Source organism: Pygoscelis adeliae, unplaced genomic scaffold (assembly GCF_000699105.1).
Source record: "Pygoscelis adeliae isolate BGI_AS28 unplaced genomic scaffold, ASM69910v1 Scaffold189, whole genome shotgun sequence".
NCBI lineage: Eukaryota > Metazoa > Chordata > Aves > Sphenisciformes > Spheniscidae > Pygoscelis > Pygoscelis adeliae.
In genome coordinates, this window is record NW_008825543.1 from 372329 (window position 1) to 394679 (window position 22351).

Sequence of the window (22351 nt, forward strand, 5' to 3'; positions counted from 1 at the left end):
AAAATGGACAGAGAAGCCTGGAAATATCTCCTGACGTGGTATGAGCAACGGTCTATATTTTACACTGGAAAACCAGTCACGCAGCCAGTACAAGTGAGGTTAAGGTACATCACCATCACCCCCTACCTCTGGGCTCTGCCATCTCCTGTAACTGCTCTTCCAGGAGCACTTGCTGTGGCAAGACGTTACATGCTCCAAGTCATAGCTCAGAATAGCTGGGAGCTGCTTTTTCAGCTGAAAGAAACCTAGTGGGGAACAAACCAGCCAGAGCTCCCCCTGATGCTAAGACTTGCCATTGACCACCGGAAAACTTACCAGTAAGAAGGTCTCGCAGGGAAGAACTCCATTTGCTCTTGGCAGGATCGGGTCAGAGGCTTTGTCTAGGTCTGTGCATGGTGACGGAGCGGTGGGACCAAACGTGCCGTGGCAGCAGTGCTGCCAGTACCCAACCTCAGCAGAAAGTCAAGTCAAAGTGCCCTTGCTGCTTTGGCGAGGGGGCTGTGCTGACGGTGCTCCAGGGCCTGCAGAAACACATCTGTCCTCTTGCAGGTGCCGAGGGGCTCCGGGAAAGGGACCGCTGGGTCAGTGGCACAGGTCCTGGTGGCTGCTGCAGCTGAGCTCCTCCAGCATGAGCCTGGCCCCACGCTGGGCCTCAGCCTATAGCAATTTTCTCAGCCCCCCCTTGAACTTCCACTTGTGGTATTCAAACTGTGTTTAAATCCAACAGGTAGCTGGGATGACTAATAGATGCTGGAGTGCCGAGAGCGCCATCAAACGTATTTGGTTTTCTTTATGGGGAGTGGGTGGAAGGAAAGCTAAATTACGTCTTCAAGATATTAAATATAACTCTTCATATTAAACTCAGAGTTATCTGTGAATCTCTTTAATTATAGTGCAAGCTACTTCACAGTAATAAAAGTCAATGTTGCCATAATTAGACCAGTATTGTCTTGCAGTTAATAGACTGTTGTAATCATGGCTTTGTCATTTTATTAATCATTTTCTGTTTGGACTTGGCTAATTATCCCCTTTGGTAACTCAGTTTGGGTATTATGAAGTCATCAGGGACATAAAGCTGAAAGGTAGTTCCACCATATTCTCTTAATTAGTTCCCATCCTAGATGAAAAAAAAGGGTAGTTGTACTGATGAGCTGCTTTCCGAGTGCATGGGTACTGGAGCAAGGGAGGGGCTGGACTAACCAAGAAATGATCCCTCTTTCCTAAATTTGCTTTTGGCTTTACAGTTTTAAATTGCTCCACTGTCTCTCTGTCCTGCCCTGGGCCATCTCATCTTTTATTTGAAAGGCAGTAGAAAGTAGTGACCTTCTCAGAAGTTTTATAGTTTTGAGACATTCTGTAAGCTTTGTTGTAAGACTCAATAGCAAGGTTTTTAGATGTTACAAAACCAGTAAAAACACAAACTAAGAAGCCAAGTCAAAAGAGAAATGAGATCATTTGCTGGTAAAGTTGACAGGTTTCAGATCATCTCCTTTGTGCTCTTGGCATCCCCATTGGTTGCTGTCGGCTTCAGGTCTTTTCTGCAGTGAGATAGTTCTGTCAAAGAGCATTTCGCTGCTTGAGTCCTCTGTCAAATATTCATGGTCGTGAAACTTGTTTGTATTTAACTGCTTGAATATGATCTGGTCTTTCAGCTTGCGTCCCTTGACACTGACTTGGAATGTCCCTGCATGTCCCCATTGTTGTGCTGGTCTTGCCACTGCTCCTGATGGCTCCAGGAGCATGGTGCTGCCCTGCTGCCCTTCACCACAGGAGAGGGACAGTCCTGGGCCACACTGCCCCTGAGCGTCACCCAGCCAGCTTCTCACTGCCCTCACCCCCGTTTCCTTCATAGATACATAACTGCTCCTGCTGCAAGAAAACAAAAATGCAGTGTTGTTTTTGTAACCAGTCAGTCTAAGCTGTTTGTATTGTCTCTGAAGATTTTGATTCATTATTTTCCCTTATGCCAGGCTGCAGGGGCGGGAGATCAGCGTCTCCGTTGACTCAATTTTGACGTTTAACGGTACCTCCTACTGCATAAGTGGTGATAAATGATCATTTAGCATTAGCCTCTCAGGTATGGCTTGCTTTCTCCTGTTCACTAAAGGAAAGCAGAGCAAAAACCATGAGCTGTGTGGGCCTTCCCATGGCTCCTGTCTATCCTGGCAGCAAGTGGCTTTCTTGTTTAGAAATCTCTGTTTCTCTCCATCAGCTGCTCTGATGGGGAATCTGTGGCTCAACTCATCAAAAGCTCATTCCTGGCCGAGAGGAGTCTTCCTCGGTTCTCCTGGTGTGGAAATGCTTTTGGTGAAGGTCTCTGCTTTGCAGCGAAGGACCAGGACTGTTGGTGGTGGCTATCAATGGTCACTTCTGGGGCATTGCTGTGAGATGTAATAGTGCTTTGTGTCTGTAGGGATTGGGACAAAGTCTCAGTTCTCCGAGGAGTTCAGGTGGACACAGAAACATAGGGGGAGACAAATTCACAATTTCTCTTTTGCTTTACATACCATGCTAAACCTCTACCTCAAAAAGACCTTCATAAGCGAGGCAGACCATCCCTGAAGGAGCCGTCTCTGTTCCACTAGGTAAATAACAGCTCGGTGCCTTATCCTAAGCGTATCAGCTCATGCAGGTAAATGTTCATGTCTGTGTCCATGTCTTTCCTGCTGCTTGTTCTCCCCTCCCTCCTTGTTAGTCATGCGAGAGCTTTGTCATTGCTGCTCTGTAGCCAAAAGCAGTTTCCAGCTGAGGGTTCCTCTGGGAAGGGGTTCTCACTCCTAGGGGGGAGCGAGACTGGAAAATAGCCATGTTAATTTGTATTTGCCACCTTCTCCTTTTAAGCTTTATCTTTTCAATTACAAGTTGTAATAAAATCCATTTTCCAACATGGCAATTTCTCCTGTGTCTCTCAAGGGAGCTGCGCTAGGATGAGGTACCAGCACTGAGGTAGATAAGAACAGGGTGAGGAATGGCTGAAGCCATTCTGCACTTGTACAGCCCTACTTAGCTGATAACAAAGTGACAAATAACTCTCTGTTATTTTTTTAGAGGAGAATAGAATAGAAACATAGTTCTTGTTGTATTTTTCCTCAGACGGGACATTTCTCAGAGCGATAATGTGCCTCTGTCCCTTGCCGAGGACGGTGATGCTGTGAGCAGTGGGGGGGCTCCAACGGGCTGGCTGCGGCACGGGAAACGTTTGGTAAAGCAGAGGCTGAGCTACTCCTGTGCCGCTCTGCGTTAGACAGAGCCCTTCCTTACTGCCGGACACAGACACATCCCTCTTTACCCTCCGCTCAGGAAGCCTTGGCTCCAAACGTTGCATAGGGTGGGGTAATATAAACAAATGAGCTAATCTTTTCCCTGGGCTGAGCTGTCCTTTTGGTCTGTGCTGTCTTTGGAGAAGTCTTTAGGGGAACAGGCCTTACCTCCATCCATGCCAGGAATACCCAAGCAACCTCTGGTCCTGGGGCATTTTCTGTGAGATAAGGAATTATCTTGTTTTTACAGTTTCTTGTAAGTTAAAGGACATTTAAAGCATAACATTTTGAATACTAGGTATTTTTTTTAAAAGTAACTGGTATTTTCAAATTTATAAGAGAAAGCTCATTAAATCAATTAAGGTCAACTCTGTCCAACTGATATGTAAGTTTAATAAGTCATGAAAAAGTCTTGGGGGATTCAGTGTCATCTTCAGACAAACCAATATTCTTCCCAGGCAGATGCTTAAAAAATGTCTGTAAAATCTTGATCCCTTCTACTTGTGTTTCATGTGAGCTGTCAGAGGAAAGAATAGGAGGTCATGCATAAATGTATCTGTGAATCCTGTCAAATACATTATGAATGCCAGCTCAGCAAGAAGTGACATGAACTAAGATGTTTCTCAAGCTGGCAACAGGTTTTCAGAAGGGATAACTGGTTATTTCTGATGTTTTCCATTAATGAGTTTGGTGTGCTAGCAGATTCATGCATGCTATATAACTTCTTGGAATGGGCAGAAGTATCTTAACAGAAACTTTTCTGTCACGTAACAGCTCCCAACAGTAATAGATTCTGCATTGTAACTATTTCCTTTGTAACAACATAGACATATTTGCAAAAAGTCCAGGTTCTTAAGTTTTCTTATGAAACTGTTTGACTCGGAGTTTCCTGGGCACAATTCCAAGACTTAACTCAAAGTATAGGAAAGTGGTACCTCTGTGCTCTCTGCTTTGGTGAGAACATATTTAGCCAAATCTCCAAGGAAGCTCCACTGCTGACTTGTACAATCCTATTTATTATTGAATAAGACAGGACCTATTTATTCACTCCAGTAGTGATCTGTATTTCCACCTTGGAGCTACAGCAGAAAATAAATGGTGCAGTCTGACCTGTACAGGAGGCTGGTGAGGAAGAGGAAAAGTGCAAAAACTTCTGGATGGCATTTATTTTCCATCTGCACCTGCTGGCAGCTTCCAGCCTTCCTTTCGAGTCGAAGAACCTGTGGGCAGTCAGGAAGCTTTGCCTCAAGCTCTTAGTAAATTTGCTAAGCTAGGTAATTTTGTGGAAAAACAGTGCATTTCCTCTGGGATATCAGAAACAACAGATGGTTTCCCAGGTGTTCAGCAGAACTGCCTTATTCCGGTGTAGATGTCACATTTTGTGTCTGATGCTTCCTTGAGATTTCACTTATAAGAACTGATGCGAAAATCCTAAATATAGAGTAGCTGTTGTATTCCCAGACAGCATGTTAGCAAAGTTTGATGATATAAATGGGTTCCTGAATACTTTGCTGCTATGGTTCACCAATGGTGGTTGGGGTTTTTTTAATTTTTTTTTAATTTTTTAAAATAATTTTTAAATTCAGCTATTTTTTCAAGATAAAAATTTAGTCTTTCCTCATATTGTATAGATTTTCTCTGCCTTAAACATTAAATATCTTATTACAGCTGTACAAAACTAAACTATGTGACCAAAGGAAACAGGTCATCATCTTATGACTTCTATTTAAGGTAAAGCATATGTCAGGGATCACATTTATAGTAGCTGTGATGAAGCACAGATGTGAGTCTCCCGGTTTATCTTCTAAGAGCTAAGTTGCCTAGTAAGGATGGATTTTGTCGGAGATGATTGTTTTAAATGCAGTTTTTGAGTCAGTCTAGCGTTTCTTAGAGCTCTTGGAAGTGAGAAGCTGTTTGCCTTAAGTACATTTAGGCATGATCTAAAGAGGTGCTGTCAGCTCCCATGGACAAAGCTGAAATATTCGTATCTGCAGCCGTGACCTTTAGTGTTGACCAGCTTTGACTAAAGGGCTGCTCTGTGCCACTCTGCTGAGGGAGGCTGTGCAGACCCCACAGAGGAGGAACAGACCCGGGTCCCATCCTGGGGGTGCTGCCGCAGACGGCCGTGTCCCGCCGTGCTGCGAGCTGTCAGCTGCTGGGACAGGGCTGCCATCCCACACCTCCCACCCAGCACAGGCTCCGCTCCAGGGGAGCAGGGGGCTCAGCTCCGGTTTGGGAACCAGCCCCGTGCTGCAGGAGGAGACGAGCAGCCATGTCCTGCTGATCCCCTTCCACACATGATGTGCTTGCTTTCTAGCAGCTACACCTCGTCCTGCCTTCCTTCAGTTAATTTTACGAGAGTCTTGTTATACTTGCTAAGAGTCATTTCAGCTGTGACTACTAGACAATTCACAAATACACACGTCTCAAGTAGTGAATTAAGTAGCTGCTGTCTGTTTCATGTGGTAACGCAAAATATTTATGGTCCAAGCATACACATAAACAGAAGCGAGGAAGAGGTAATGGTTATTCTGTATAAACTTCTGGAGTGTTTGATATTTTTTTGCCTGTCTTTCCGTCCTGACTTGCACTTAGGTAATTTAAAGAGTATAGCTTTACTACCTGTCACTACAAATAACACAGCAGGCAATCAAGGAATTGTCCTTGAACACATAGCAATCTGCGACTGAATCGTCTGTAGTCCTAACACTGCAAACTTAACTCCAGTGCAGAACGTGTCTTCATCTTCAGGGACTGGTATTCTTTGTGATTCTGAACTCCTGGAATTTTGGTTTAGGTGGGAATCTGGGAATTAATACATTGTAAGAAAGGAACTAAAAATAGCCAATATTTTCTCTTTTTGAAGTGCTGTGAATAATTTCACAGCCTAGATCATCTCTCTCTCTCTCTCCCCCCCATTTTTCCTGATTCTTCAGCCATAGGTATGGAAGCTCTTTCCTCTCCAGAAGAAGATTGAAATGCTGAAATACATAGCATATGAGGTAAAAGTGACTCAGAGTGTCAGAGAACATACACAGCTTCTGTGCTATCAGAATAAGGAAGAATGTGTAGTACTTTCTGTACAGCCTCCTTCTATGTTTGGTTTCACTGCATCAGCATCTTGTGATTTTTTTTTTTTTTAATTGGTATTTACTTTTTATTCCCTATAGGCACATCTGGACAAGATGTGAGCATTGATAGTACAACAACAATCTGCTTCCAGGGTCATGGTAGATAGATTTTTTTAATATAGTGTCTGAACACCTGTGGTATGAAGCAAAAAGGCAGTTTCTGCCGGTACAACACTGGAGCTTGTTTCTATCATGCAATTCTGCAATTCTTCTCGATTTCAGACTCAGCAGCTTGCCAATGCCACAAAACAAACCAAGGATGATATTTTATAGCCAGTGTAAGCATCATGGTATAAAACTTCATAGCTCTGGCCATCTGGAGACACCCATTTCTCCCCAGATGTGTCTGGGGCAGGAAGCAGTCCCGAATCTGTCAGGGGATGCTCACTTGGGTTTGACTCTTGCTTGTAGAACCTGCTAAGAGCTCTCCATTAGTCGTGATATAAGTCAGTTTGGACCATTTCTTTCCTTTTATTATAGCTTTCTCACCATCTTTTTTCTTTTCTTTTCTCCTTTCCCGTTCCTCCCCTCTCCCTGTTGCTGTTGCCTTCTCTCCCCCTGTAGAGCTCTCCGTCAGCCTCCTTGCAGTGATAGTTATTGTGTGTGGACTGGCCTTGGTGGCAGTTTTTCTGTTTCTCTTTTGGAAGCTGTGCTGGGTTCCCTGCAGGAACAAGGCCATTTCTTCTAACCTGGCCATCTTGCAGAGCGAGGCAGGCTGCAATAAGGAGAACATGGCAGACAAACTCAAGGACACGGGTGCCATAAGTTTCTTAGAGGCAGCAGTGAAGATCAGCCATACATCGCCAGATATCCCCGCAGAGGTCCAGATGTCCATGAAAGACCACATCATGCGGCGCACGCGGATCCAGAGGCAAACAACGGAGCCTGCGTCTTCCACCAGGTGAGCGGGATGCAGTGCTCTGCAGGGATGCTGCGCTCTGCAGGGATGCTGTGCCTTGGGGCAGCTGGCAGGGTGGGAGAAGCGTTTAATGGAGCCTGAGGTTCAGATACCTTCAGAGAGGCTAAAGAAAGCACTCCCATCTACATGCTGGATTACTTTCCAAAGATTGGTCATTAATCAATTGATGTGTTAAGACTGGCTTACCGTAGGACCTTTTAAAAAAATGAAGGATTCAAGCCCTATTACTGTGACTTGTCCTCATTGTGTCAAACCGTCAGTATGCTTTGGCCACTTTAATTTTGTTCCAACGTGAGAGGCAGGCTCAAGTATCAATGATGGTATGCTGTCAGACAGAGTTAGACCTTTTTGCTCTCTCTTGTTGTTGTGGCTCCTAGCAGAAACAATTAGATAAGCAGAATTGACGTATCACTCACTGCACAAGCTTAGAACCAGCTGCGCTCAGTGCTTGTGCTCAGTGCATGTCTGTCTCAGCCAGGGACAGAGGTGTCAACATCATACTCAGTAAATCATGATAAGGCTGTCTGAACCTTGGGACACCTTCTCAGCAAGAATACAGAGAAATACGGTACCTCTTCCTTGACACAGAAGGCCGTGAAACTGGGACAGGAAAGGGTGATCACAGGGTCCTGGCTGTGCCCCAACACTTCTGCTTGCTTTGTTGGCCATGCCCATGATGTGTGCGAGAGTGCAACTGCGAATACGGACATTGCTCAGAAAATTGGCTGCAGTATTGCAGAATTAATAAGGCACCGATCACAGCCTTCTGTTTAAAGAAGCTGGAGTTAAAATCAACATGGTGCCACCTGCAATTGTGCCACATACTCTTTTATTTAACTGCACCGATTTTGGACAGCTGATTGCCTCTCTCTCATGCACACGCTCATTCTGCTTTTATTACACCTTTCCAATGGAGGAGAAAACAAAAGCTCAGCCTGCCTGAAATAGGACAAAGTGGGACTTGGTTGTATGTGAGAAGGTTTCAAACCCACTTTCTCAAGTGGAAGAGCCTACCGTGAACCACAGGCAGGCAGCCAGACCTGGGGACACTGGGGAACAACCTCAGCAGTTTGGGATCTCTGACTCACAGCCCAGCCTAGCCCAGGCCAAAATGCCTTCGAGGAACCTGCCAAGGAGAAGTGAGGTCTCTGAGTACCACATATCACTGAAAGCTAATGCTCTGGCTGTACAAGTTCTTAGTATGGTTAAATAACTCCATATACTGCTCTTGTAAACACCAGATAATCTGAAATAATGCTGTGAGTCCACGGAAAGCTTTTATGCTTTGCTTAGATAAAGCTTTGCTTACTTACAGTTTCACTTGTGCTGAAGGGGAGCTCAAGGCAAGAGACAGCTTCCAGATGAGGCTGTGCATTCCTCCCTGTCAAGAATTATCTATTGGTTTCTGATGAGAGTCTCTTGGAGAAGTGCGGAAGCAGCAACACCCAGAACAAAACTTAACTTTCTGAGCTGGTCGTGGTTCTCTCACTTTAGAAGTTTTTTCTGCCTGACAAAAATGTAGTGCCAGTATCAAGATTGTCCACACTGTGTTGTCTATGGCTTGGTTAAGGAGTTGTTGGGTCTCATATATTTAGCTGTGGGCTGTTACTTGTGTAACAGGTGAAAAAATGCAGCTTGCTGCAAGTACTCTGAAAGTTAGGGAATTTGCTGGATTGGTTCCTTTGACCACTGGAGGTGTTCCCTTCAGTGTTAATTTCCATAACATACGTGGTTTCTGTACAGAGGTCAGGAGCACCTATTGCACTCGTTCTTGTGCTCTCCCTGCTTTCCTAGCATTAGTAGTCCAGGGGAGAAAAAGGAGAAAAATGTCCTTGGAAAACCATACAGCTGTTGTATCTTCCTCCTGCAGGCACATCTCCTTCAAAAGGCACCTTCCTCGGCAAATGCACGTATCCAGCATGGACTATGGCATGGACCCACCGGCTGTGGCTGAGCAGCCAACCAGCATTGGTCGCATTAAGCCCGAACTCTATAAGCAAAAATCCATTGACTCTGAGGACCCCAAAAAAGAGGCAGCAAAAACCTGTGGGAAAATTAACTTCACTCTCAAGTACGACTATGAGAATGAGACGCTGACTGTCCGAATTCTCAGGGCTTTTGACTTGCCAGCCAAAGACTTCTGCGGCAGCTCAGATCCCTATGTGAAGATCTACCTCCTGCCGGACAGAAAGCGCAAGTTCCAGACACGAGTCCACCGGAAGACTCTGAATCCCACCTTCGATGAATCCTTCCACTTCCCTGTGCCCCATGAGGAGCTGGCGAGCAGGAAGCTCCACCTGAGCGTCTTTGACTTTGACAGGTTCTCCAGACACGACATGATAGGAGAAGTTATCTTGGAGAACCTGTTTGAGGCCTCAGACCTTTCCCGGGAGACTTCCATCTGGAAGGACATTCAGTATGCGACGACGGTGAGTATCTGCTTTGGAGGGTCATCCCTGCTCTGGGAGCATTTGCTGCATGGTGCTGCAGCGTGGTGCGTGGTACCTGTGCGTGTGGAGGACAGGTACTGAGTGTGTGGGGAGCGGCTCCAGGGCAGGATGGGTTGGGCTTCTCTTTTTGGCTGGCCAGCCTAAAGGGGTAAGTCCTGCACAACTGCCAGCTGATGGGTTTGTTGCCTCCCTGCAGATGGTACTGTTAGCCCTGGGGACCTACAGCCATTGTATGCAGGGGTGGCAAAGGCTGTTGTACTCAGAAGCCTGTCAGCTTTACCAGAATCCTGGTTTACTGGAATTTCACCACCTTACTTAATGACTTGCTGTTACCTCACACACAGTGAGTCTCACTGATATAAGTTTTGCTAAAAAAACAACTGAGGGTTTAGTATGTTCCCTGTCTGGCATCCCTTCGACATGTGAAGGGTCTCAGGTTCTGATTGTCTGCCACGTGCACATGATAACAGTAAGAATTAGCTCTGGAGGGCCACTACCAACCCATCGGAAGTACTGGGCTTTACTGTACTGAGAGTGTTGTCTGATGTGTTGCTGGCAACTCTTCCAGAGCTTGATGTGGGTCTTTTAGTAGTTCTGTTGAATTCTCGCTGAAAGTGAAACCAAACATCAGAGAAGGAAATGTCCCAGCCACTTTCAGTGTTGCAGGGAGCTGGCAGGAGAAGCCACCTTCTCACATTGATCGCTGAGTGCAGAAGCAATGACATTAACCTCTACATAATAGCTGTCTGCTCCTCCACTGTCCTCCCAGGAGGACCTGGCTGGTTCTGGGGGCAAACAAATGATTGAACTGCTTTGCAGTTGGGCACCAAGTCAGTCGTCGTCTTTGTCATTTCATGTTGTTATTTCTGAAACTGGAATACAAGATGTCCTCACCCCTGTGGCTGAAAGCACGGGCCCTGTCAAATCTTTCTTAGTGACTGGCATAACCCCATGACTTGCAAAAATCTGTCTTGCAACTTCCTTCGTAGCTCATCTCATACCTTTGCTCTCCCGCTTTCTGTATTGGGGAATGAACTTTCAAAAATGAATATTTATTGCATTGTGGTCAGCAGTATTAAAAGACATTTGCTTTGCAATTCTCTGCAGCTTTTTTCTCAGTACCATGTTCCTCACCAGTTGTACCCCTTGGTCACTACTATTAGTACTTGTTCTTTCATTGTAGTGTGTTCATAACTTTCTAAGAGAGCTGTGAGGTCTGACACGTGTGCGCAGCACTGTATACTGTGCTGTGGTGCCATAGCTGGGACTCAGTGTGGGAGCTCAGTGCTCGGGCATCGCAGGGAATACGGCGTGCATGCAGCGTGTTGGCCCTGGTAGGGAGCTCTCGGGCTAGCAGCTGCCTTGGTAGGGTGCAGAGAGTAGCTGTCATGCTTCTGTGGCAGTACAGCTTTTGCCATGCCTGTCTAAGGATGCTAAGATATATGTGACGCCTGCCAGGTACCCCGGGGTATTGCTGGAAGCGTGCTATGAGCTGCAGCTCTGTTGCCTTTTGAGCATCTTGCCTGCAAGCGAGGTGGGAGTGAGGCACAGGATCAACCACGAGGAAAGTCAATGGTATTAGTTAGCAGGGTGTTTACAGCTCTTGGCTTTCAATCCACAAATAGCCACGTCTGTTATGATTAATGGATGGTAATGACAGGAAAAATGCTGGCAAAGAGGCAAGCAGGCATCAGGCACATCCGCTCGCCTGGCAAAGGGTTGCTAGGAGAAGAACGAGGTACTTCACATGTGCGGATGCCTCTCGGAGGCATCTACCTGTTTGCATCCGCTCTGCCTCTGAAGACTCAGCTTGCTGTCAGCTCTGCCAGGCTGGCTGTGATGTGCCGTGGTGTTGAATCCCGAGGTGAAGTCACTTGTGTGGTGGCAGGGAGTTTCCCTTTCCTTGCTATATGATCAGCATACAAAGAGTGTGGTAAGCCTGAAGAGTTCGGAGGGAAAAGACCTGTGGGCAGGAATGAAACTGGGAAGGGGTAACACTTGGTCTCACTAGAGGAAAACCACATAAAACACATAGCTGCAGGAGAAGGTTATGGAGTTTTTAACCTGTGTATGTTCTGTATTTCGCTGGGATGGTTCTGCAAGAAATAGTGGATGTTTTCCTAGCTGACTAAGTAAACTAATTTAATGGAAAAAAAAAAAAACCACCACAAAAACAGGTGGAGAGACACCAAAAGAAGTGTTGTTGAGGGAGAAGCCTCCAAAGAAGGTGTGAGGGGAGCAGAACCAACATCATGCCCAAGACACATTGTGTAGCAGCCTTGCAGAGCTCCCACAGAAACGTCGAGTGCCGCATTTGGCTCCATCCCCTCATTCTCTCTGTGCCATTCTTTGGGAATGGGCCAATATTGGTACATCTCAGCCAGTTGTAACACACCCAAGGACATTTCTGTTTAATCAAAAATGAGACGGGTAAATACAGTTTTCACAATACCCAAGGAAAGCTCTAGGTGACTAATAATACATTAGATCAATCCTGTGGGTTGACAGGAACGCACTTAAGCAATGATATAAGCTATTCAAATAGCTAGCACTCAACTATTTATTTAATGATTGTACAGCTTGTGAATCAGTGAAACATTTTTGGTTTCAGATCTGCAAAGGTTATTGATTCAGAGCTTCCATTATTTCCTGAGAGGTACTGATATGAATTTTGGAAATGTCCCAATGTCTATAATCTGCAAGAAAATAATGTACCCACAGGACATGTTTTACTCTCCTGTATTTATGGTTGCAAAGAAAAATCTCTTGACCTAATACAATGAGGTCAAAGAACAATTTATGTTAGTTTTATACCCTGAACAGGTCCTTTCAGTGCAAGGAGAGGAATAGAAGATGAGATGATGCCCACAGGGTGCTCTCACAATCTCATATAGGGCTGCTCTCTTCTGACATCTGTGTCCAAGGCTTCCTGTTCTCGTCCCTCCCAAACCAACACAGACCAAAGAACGTATGAAAGAACAGACCCAGCCAGTGTGTCGTCTGAATGCCAATTGCTGTTGCACTGCACAGTGGACATAGCATCCAGTGCAGCTGGCACACAGTGAGATTTGGGAATAGAACAACCATTTCTAATCATAATTTCAGAATATTTATTTTAAATTCTTTTCTATTGTCAGTAAAGTTTATAGCTACAACTGGTAGATGCAGTGTCTGGAGCTGGAGACACTGAAGTGAAAATGTACAATCCCAGTCCTCAAGCTTAGTTCTGATGCAGTGGCACTGTTTGCAGCAGGTTCCAGAACATGCCTTACGAAGTGCCTCCTCAGTGCAGAGTTATTTATTCAGGCTCTTTGTTTTTTAAAGCAATTCATCTTAAAAGAGGAATACTTCTAAAGGTAACAAGAAATGCCATGTTTTGAAAAGCAAATTGTAATTTTGGGCACACGATTTTTGAGTGGTCATTTTAAGACACTGTAAATGAATGAGTCTCCATAAAATACTCAGCTCTCTGTCCTCTGAAATTGGCCACATTGGAGTCAGGCAGCATGAACTGCGGCTCAGGTCAGCTCTCAGGGTACAGATGACACAAAAGGTAAAACTACCAAACGTTTTGGAGCACTCAGTGGTGTTGTTCATTGCTGCTCTACCTCCAAGACAGCAGCCTGACTCGGGGGCACCCGTTACATTCAAGGTGCCGTAGCTGAAATGCAGTCAAGAGTTAGAAGCTGCAGGGCCTCTAAAAGCTCTTTCATGCGTGATGAAAATGATTCTGGTACTTTAATAAGGTACCTTTGGTAATATTTTGTGAGGCAAGAAATTTAGCTCCTGGTAACATCAAGTACACATCAAGAGGTACTAAAGGTAGAGGAATAATAACTCAGTAAATGTTTTCACCTATTTCATTACTGGTCACTGACAATGAGGCTGTGACCTGAGATCATTTTGTTGCATTGGAAGGAAAGCTGTTTAGGATGCCATCGGTTCATTGTAAGTTCATGAGTAAGAGATCAGAGTGGCAACTCTGAGTGGGTCAGAGAATTAAACGGTTATTTACCAGCAAATAGCACCTTCTGAGACAATGTTTATTTAGATACCTACAAGTCTAGTCATACATTGCTCTGTCCAGAAAACATTTGGCTGCCACTGTTTCTTTTGTACACTTTATGCTTAAGAAGATATTCAATTTATTTGCTAGTGAGGTGAAGTGTTGTCAAGAATCAAGACTTTTATATAACATTCATTAGTATTCTGCATGTCTAAGTGGAATAAATATCTAATCTTTGCCTTACCAGAGAATGAGAAGGAAATCATTTGGCAAAAATCTCATCCATCAACAAGATCTATTCTCCTAACACTTAGCAAAGCTTTAAGTGCCTAATGCATTTACTTGCCTTTTTAGTTCCATCACTCTACTACTAGCAACTACAGTTTCTTTTCAGCAGATCATTATATCGTATTGAAATGAATCAAATACTCTGTTTCCAAAAATAAATGGGTTGTTTGCTCTACAGATGTGGGATCTGTATGTACAAAATAAGAGATTTTTTTTTTTAAATCCATTTTTGGAAGGTATTTGGAAATCTTTCTGCTGACTTCAGATGATAATGCTTTCTAGTTTAAATACTACTTTTGGTTTGGTTTTTTTTCCCCCCTGAATTCCCATGAGCAAGGCAATGATGGAATGGGCTTTTAGGAGGTTTAGTATATAAGGTTGCATGTACAAGAGGTGCTAAGAGCTATGTGTAAAAGTTGTTTTATGGGGCACTAAAAGAGTAAATTGCATTTGCCTCTGTGTAATCTGGAAACTACCAAACATTTCTGAGTGCCGTCTGCTGATTAATTCACTATTTATATACATACATCTACATGCCTCATACTGCATTTGTTAGCTCTTTGAAGGCATCTCAAAGGGGTTGGTGGTCCAAATGATGGTAAGCATGTCACAACCTAAAAGCTCAATTGCTACTAAATGGAGCCCTTCATGGTTCTCTTCTGTATTAAAGCTATGACCTGGTCTGTAACTACCTAGTAATTCATGCTCAACTCCAGAGAAAATCATCGTGTGACTCAGAGCCGTCTGCATTCTCTGCCAAAATGTTAGGCACCAAGAAAGTCTGTAAACCTCTATTACTGAACCGATGGCAGCAGGTGTACTAGAAAGTCACTCGTTGCATTTGTTGCAGTGTACAACGAGAGAATTATGGCACCGCTGCATGTTAAGGTCTTATCTTCCTGTGATCTCGTTCTGTGTTTGGTATTTCTCCATTTGAGGAAATAGATGTTAGTGTCACACACTGGGCACTAGAAGATTTATACTGTACATTCAAGCGAAACTTGATACTAATATGATTTCCTTAATGGCCTTCATTGGTGTTAGATATCACTTCACTTCTGTGTAAGCCATGGAGCAGAAAAAGAGGAGTGCATTAGCTGTAATGTTGTAAGAGGAAGCACATATTGAGGCAGTGGAAGATTAGCCTTAACTGTGATTTGAAGCTGTAACATTTGGACACACCTTTTTTTCCTGTTCCCTATATTCATTTTTAGCCAAATAATGTTTGGATACACTGGAAAATAAATTCCACAGCACTGCCATATAGTAAAGTGTCGTTCACTTGAAAATGACAGAATAGAGAAAAGCCTGTTTCAGTGTGAGTGCTGCATGAATCCTGCATGAAGCATTCTGGTGGAGGGTGGAGGCAGCCTAGCTGGTTCTTGAACATTTCCAATATAATGTGTTCTCTGTTTTATTAAAGGAAAGCGTGGACCTGGGAGAGATCATGTTTTCCCTTTGTTATTTGCCAACTGCAGGTCGCCTCACCTTAACAGTCATTAAATGCAGGAATCTCAAAGCTATGGATATCACTGGTTACTCAGGTAGGTGCTCAATTGCTGAGAAGGACCCCATTGCATCCACACTTGTTCCTTCTCCCTCAGGGTAGCCTCAACGGGTAGTGGGCATATGTCTCTTGATGCCAAGGCTGTATCGTCACTGAAACACCTGACAAAGCTTTGTCCATGTTTTAAGTATGCACAAAATTTTAAAAGTAGAATTATCTTTTAAACCCGTTCCCAAGGGCACAAATCCAGGGAGGGTGATTATATACCTGAATATACTCTTCAAGGAGACTGCCAGTGGTTTCCCATCCCCACGGGAGGGTTTGCAGAGTCAAAGCTCCGATGCATCTCTTGGGTTGGATGCTTCAGATCTGTTGCAGATACTGACCCTAGCAGTTTTATGTGAGTAGGGATTTTTCCATCAGATAACCCCCTACAGCAAGAATCAATCATTTCACCCCAAGATTAGGAAAGGGTCATGGGACACCTGGGTAAATCCCAGGTGAGTATGCATTCCTCTGTACAGTGGCCAGTACTCAAACATTAGGATGAAAGTCACCTGAAGACTGTATGCATTCACAGTTCCAAAGAGTTGGCTTGCAAATTCAGCATGCATAAATTCTGGATTTCAACATAAAAAGCAGTTTCTTTTCCAGAGCTCAACATCATAGTATTTGAATTTCATTGATGACTTGTATAAAAGGCAGTAACAATACAGTAAAAGATCTTTGCAGAAAACATTTCTACTCAGTTGGAGTTTGATGCCATATGAAATGTCTGAGAATTGAGACTTCAGATGAAGCCAGCTCAGCATTTCTGTAATAATACATTACACGTTTACTGTTACTTGAACATGCATTGAAATCGCCTGAGCAGCCGTTACAGCAAACAGGAGCTGTTTGTAACTTGAGGGCATTCTGCCATGATCAGCCAGTGGAAAGCATGTGAAGCAGAGCTGCCCTAATACCTTTTCTTTCTGCTACTCTCTGACATTGGGAAAATGGGTTTTAAAATTCCCCTACTCACTGTAACTGCTACATAATGTTAGCAATTGGATAGTTTTGGTAGCAGTGCAGGAAAGGAGCCCTGTAAAATACCCCCCTCTGCCTGTTTGGATCATCAAAATGCTGCATTACATTTTGCTCTCTTAGGCAAATTTTGAAAAAGTTATGGTTTTGCTTCAGAGAAAGCACTGGGCTTGCTGTTTGTGGCCATGCAATTAATGCAAGCTAGAATGCCTGAGTGCCCAGTGCCTGGTATCATCTTCTAATGGATATGGGCTCTTAGTTTGAGATGGGGCCTTCTTACACTTGCAAACCCTTATCACAGAAAAACTGGTGGAAACGGCTGATTTTTCCTTCCAAGAAGACTGCATTGCTGGTTCTCCAGTGCCTGAACCTCATGTCAGCACTCACACTGGTACAAGAAATGGTGGGTTCGATGGGTACACAGACATCCCTTTTTCTAAAAGTACATTCGAGGAGTGCCTTTGGCTCATGGTGATTTACAGTCCGTCCTTTGATAATGCTGTTTCTATATTGTGATGGTAACAAAATAAACCTCCATAAACAGAAGGCCTTTTCCTATCTCTTCCTCTCCAGATCCATATGTCAAAGTGTCTTTGCTCTGTGATGGGCGAAGACTGAAAAAGAAGAAAACCACCATAAAGAAAAACACACTTAATCCCACTTACAATGAAGCAATAATCTTTGACATTCCCCCAGAGAACATGGATCAAGTCAGTCTGCTTATCTCCGTCATGGATTACGATCGGTAGGTGGGAGGCTCTGGAGAGCTGGAGGGGAAAACATCCCATTGGGTGCAGGTTTTCCTGCTCAATAGCCATTTTCCTTAGTATCATGCCCTTGATTGCACAACTCTGTGGCATCAATCTGTCTCTAGTGATTTATTGTTAAAGCATCATTGTTATTTATGCTTATGGAAAATTACCTGCTAGAATAGTAAGCATGGTAAAGCTGGTCCTTTATGGCATTTTCTTGAGTGAGTACTGTGTTCCCCTTTGCTATTTGCTTGTCCTGCAAACCGTCATCCCATTTTAGAAAGCAAGTGGTCTCACTCTGAGCCGCAACTGGTGTGTGAATTGTCCATTACTGAACTTGTACTTATTCTTGCTGTACACCACTACATCACATGTCCTTCCAGGTTCTGTATCTGGACTGATCTACAGTTCAAATAATTTTAAAGTTGTTATAATTATTTCTGGCGATGGCAGTGCCTCACTGTGCTGGGGGCTGCGTGCGCTGACAGTAGCAGACAAGATCTGACTGTCGTCATGCAGATACGACAGCCCATGTTCGCTAGCACCGTGCCTCATGGCACTCTGATAACATGGGGTCAGAAGTCTCAGTTAGACAGCGTACGGACAGTCTGCGCAAGAGATAATCATGTTGCTTTTCTATTGTTCTTCAGAGTGGGTCACAACGAGATTATTGGAGTATGCCGCGTGGGGATCAGTGCTGAAGGACTGGGCAGAGACCACTGGAATGAGATGCTGGCATACCCACGCAAGCCCATCGCACACTGGCATCCATTAGTGGAGGTAAAGAAGTCTTTCAAAGAGGTGTGTGGAGTTATTCTTTCCTTTTAATGCATGCGCTGTGCATGACTAAGCTGGTTCAAGGCTTTCAGAGAGCTTCTACTCTCACTTGGGAATTTCTGACAAGAGCTGAGGGAATTTTCTCACCAGAAATGAACTCTAGAAAACAAGCATCTCTGTATTGTCTCAAAATAGCTCCTTGAACTTCCAAGCAAGAATGAAAGGGACTGTATTTACAGATGTGACTGTTACCGTATTTTTTTTTCTTTCCTTTTTTTTTTTTAATTAGAGATTGAGAGCAGTAAGGAAAGAGAATGCTGTTCTGATTGCAGAACAAATTGTCCAGGGATATCGCCTATTTCAAGTTTCAATTTTTTCATCCTAAAAGTTTTTTCTGTTGACTCATCTCCAAGCCTTTGAGGGAGAATAAATAGAACAAATGTAATTGCTCTAAGCATCTCCAGAGAATAACATTCACTTGATGCAGCCCCAGATGATAAAATAGGGCTGAAATGCCTGGGTACCATTTTGACCATCTCCAGCATTTTCTTCCTCATCGCACTCCATTTTCTCATGCTCCTATAGAACTCTTTGGGTTTTGCCTGATTTAGGTCATAAATTCTGGAGGAGGAGATGTGGAAAATGGCACACATGCTATTGACACTTCAGGTATGAAAAGAAAGCCAGCATTTGTGGTCAATGATACTATAATAAAGGCAATAAAACCTTCCACTGCATCTGGGGCTAAGGAGGCATTTTCACTTAAAGCCACAGACTAAGTACATAACAAAAAGCATGTTATTTTCCCTTTGAAGTTCAGATACTGAGCTCTACGGGAAGGCAGATACTAGGCTTGGTGATCCTTCACAGTAGTGTGAATTAGTATGCATCAAACCCTATGTTTCTTTGAAATCTGCTCTTGCCACTAAGAAGAATACAGTTTGTGCTCAGTGCTTCCTATCCTAGCTCATATTCATCAGGCTGGTTTCTGAAATTCAGACGTGCCGATCCCAGAGGCAGGTCTGCTTCATCTGCAGGTTTGTTTCTTTCCCCAAGCATTTGTAAGCAGCAGCCGTGCGAGGTGAGGCCAGCCAGCCACCCGCGCAGAGCTCTGCAGCGGTTTTCATTACTGCTGCGTCCCTTGGTGGGCATTTCTCTATCGCAGATGAAACGTGGCTGTAGGGTCCTGTCCAGAGCCAGGATTTATCAGAGGAATATCCTCGCTTCCTAGACCCAGGTCAAGTTACACCCAGTGGGAAAAATCTGGCAATTAATATCTTAGTTTAAGACACAGTGGAGATACATATATCAGATAATGGAAATATGAAAATTCGCACTCACTCGGATTAGGTGTTTCAGGATCTCATGTTGCACCACTGTAAATCAGGAGTAACCACCCAGGGTCAGCTGTGCAGAACTGGTGTAAATCAAAACAGAATTAAATCAATGTGCAATTTGTGTATAACAGTAATATTGCCTTTGGGTGGTGAGCAGTACCAGGCTTTCATTAGCCTTTCCACGCTAGAACACTGGCATCGTCACGTGAGCCATAGCTGTTTGGGCAGGCAGCATATGCCATCTCACACTGCCACGAAGAGCTGGGGATCAGCGACCGCTGAGTTTCAGCATAAATGCTTAGTGATCTGTCATTCGATTGGTTAGCTCAACGCCTGTATCACCCGCAGCACCTCTCAGCATGGTGCCAGCTGCCACGCCTGACCCAGGGGCAGGGGTTCCTTCTCCAGTTTGTAATTTACATGACTTTGATACACTATTTTTCAGGTGCAGGTGGGAGTTTGAAAGAAAGACTCCTGTAAAGTTTTTGATAATCAATAGGAAAAAAAGAAAGGCATAATTATTGTGATAAAACTCAGAGAAACAAAGGCAGGCATGTAAGATGACTCACCTTCTAAAATATACTTTGAAAACCACTGCCGAGCCCCCAAGACTTTGGAAAAAAACCCCACGTGAATCATTTCACCCTGCAGTGCACAGGTCAGGAGCTCTGCTTAAAAGAAAAGAAAAAAAAAAAAACCTCTGATCATCTGTTCCAGTATTTCTGCCACAAGCTGGTGCACAGAGCCAGCAAGCAAATGGTCCCTGTATTTATTTGCCCTTTTAAGTTTTAGCACTGCTGACTGCAAATCCCTAGTGCAGCTTAAAAACAAACAAACAGAAAAAGTCACAGGTCCTGGAGAGAAGAGAATGGGAAACGGTATTTGTTGGTTACAGCTAATGGCATCATCTTTCCCTTATGTGTTTGTGCATCTTTTAAAAGTAATTTGGGCTTTGTATCCTGTATCGTCAGCTCCGGGTCTCCGTGCACATGGAGGCCATCCGGGCCAGGAGGGTGTGCGCTGGGCGGGGGAAGCCGAGGGTCGCAGCCATGCGCTGCGGCAGAGCCACCTGCCAGCTCCATGGGTCCAGGGCCTGTGGACTGCCAGCTCCCCGGTCCATCTACTCTTGAATGCAGATGCTGGGGGAGAAGCTGCTGACCCTCCATCCCTTTTTCACCCTTGTATCTTCATGTGGGTGAGCTCAGGCTGTGCTGGCATCCTGAGTGGTCATCTTCCTCTTCAAGAGCGTTTGCAGCTGGGCAGCAGCAAATGGAGCATTTGCTTTCTAGTTGATCTTCATGCTCTTCTCTGTTTGCTCTAGTGATTAGTAACAGCCTCTGCTGTACTTCAGTGTCTTTCCTGATTGAGTGCTTGATCTTAAACTGAAAGCAAGAAAGCTAGGATTGAATTGTCTTTTTGAATGTATAAATTAAGCAATGGGTGACTGGAGCTGTTAACCTGGGAGCACAGAGCTGTTAACCTGGGAGCACAGAGCTGTTCAGCGCCTGCTGCCGTCTCCCCCGTGCTGCTCCGCAGCTATATGTCCTGGCCCCCTCCCCTCACCACACAGCTCAGGACTGCAGATGGGTGAAGAAAAGGGTGGGGAATCTGGAATTTCTTTACTAGCCTACATGCGTACTGCCCTGTCTGGTATGCTTTGAAAAAACTCTGGTCCAAAAAAGGGGCTTATGCCATATTTTGACTACAGCTCAGAATCACAGGTTCTGGTGAAGTTACCAGGAAAACTGTCACCAGAGGCGTGTTGCACTAGGAGGACTGACCGGCCCCGGTCCCGGCCCCTGGCTCCCCACCACAGCGGTGTGGGATGGATGGATGGATGCCGGTGCCCTTGGGGCTGCGCTCCCTGGGCCGGGCCACCGGCCTCCTCCTGCGTTGCAGGCATGGTTCCTTGCCTGTCCAACATGACGACCCTGGGCAGCATCGAGCCTGTTCCACCAGCTGCAGTGCTGTGCTAACATGGCCCAAAAACCTAATTTCAGGGTTGGTGGCGTGACTTGGGCCCTTTCTCCATGAGCCAGTGTTGCTCTTTCTTCTCTTTCATTGCTGGAGTCTTAAGGGAAACTTGCTTCTGTTACATTTCATGTCTTTGGTTGCTCCATATTTGTCAACAGTGAGGAACAAACTGTAAGGATTGCACTTCTTTAATGACCATCATCATTAAGAAGAGAACATGTGCAAATGAATCATTAATTACAGGCTTCTAAGTACTATCCTCCTCACACAGCTGTTTAGAAGGAGAGTTTGTGAGCAGAAGATGAGAATCCCACTTGCTGTTGCATTTTGTAGTTATTCTGACAATGAACTCTTGCTCTCAGCATAAACCTGTTCCCATTTTTCAGCCCCAAGGTCCTGCTGGCACCTGCCGCAGTGGCCTCAGTCTCCCAGGTGTGCTTCAGCCATCCCACCTATTGCCATTTCTTCTGCATTTCTCAATACATCCATCAGCCAGGTTAAGTAAAGTGTCTGTAAAAAGAAATATAAAATTACAGCATGTCTTTCCAGACTTTGAAGGGGACTCTGAAAATAATTGGAAATTTCTCTGTTATCTGTGAAAGACAAACTCTGTCTGATATTGTAGAGCAGCATCACCAGTGCAATGCAAAATGGGTCTTTGATGTTGCCAAGTCCCTCTGACATTCAGCACGGGAGCATTTATTTGTTTGAACTATTTCTCCAGATAAAAACTGCTAACTTTGCTGAGAGCTACGTCATGCCCATAATGAAGAACAGTCATTTATCTTTAAAGATATGCAAAACCAGCCTCTTCCAGACTTTTGGGCATGTTTGACTTTCATTGAACTGTTCCTAGTTTCTGACTGTTATCATCCACAATGGATGGTACACCTTTTCTAATTAAATGAAGGAGAAGTATCTCCA

At 44.5% G+C, this 22351-nt stretch overlaps 1 protein-coding gene across 1 annotated transcript in view; it reads left to right on the forward strand.

Annotated features, from left to right (window-relative positions):
- SYT6 (synaptotagmin VI) overlaps positions 1 to 22351 on the forward strand; it is a 38492-nt gene that overhangs the window by 14403 nt on the left and 1738 nt on the right. The window contains exons 2-6 of the mRNA XM_009331927.1: positions 6956 to 7292; positions 9181 to 9739; positions 15478 to 15598; positions 17161 to 17332; positions 17990 to 18140. Of these exons, the coding sequence (XP_009330202.1) occupies positions 6956 to 7292; positions 9181 to 9739; positions 15478 to 15598; positions 17161 to 17332; positions 17990 to 18140 (1340 nt within the window). The remainder of the gene's footprint in view (positions 1 to 6955; positions 7293 to 9180; positions 9740 to 15477; positions 15599 to 17160; positions 17333 to 17989; positions 18141 to 22351) is intronic.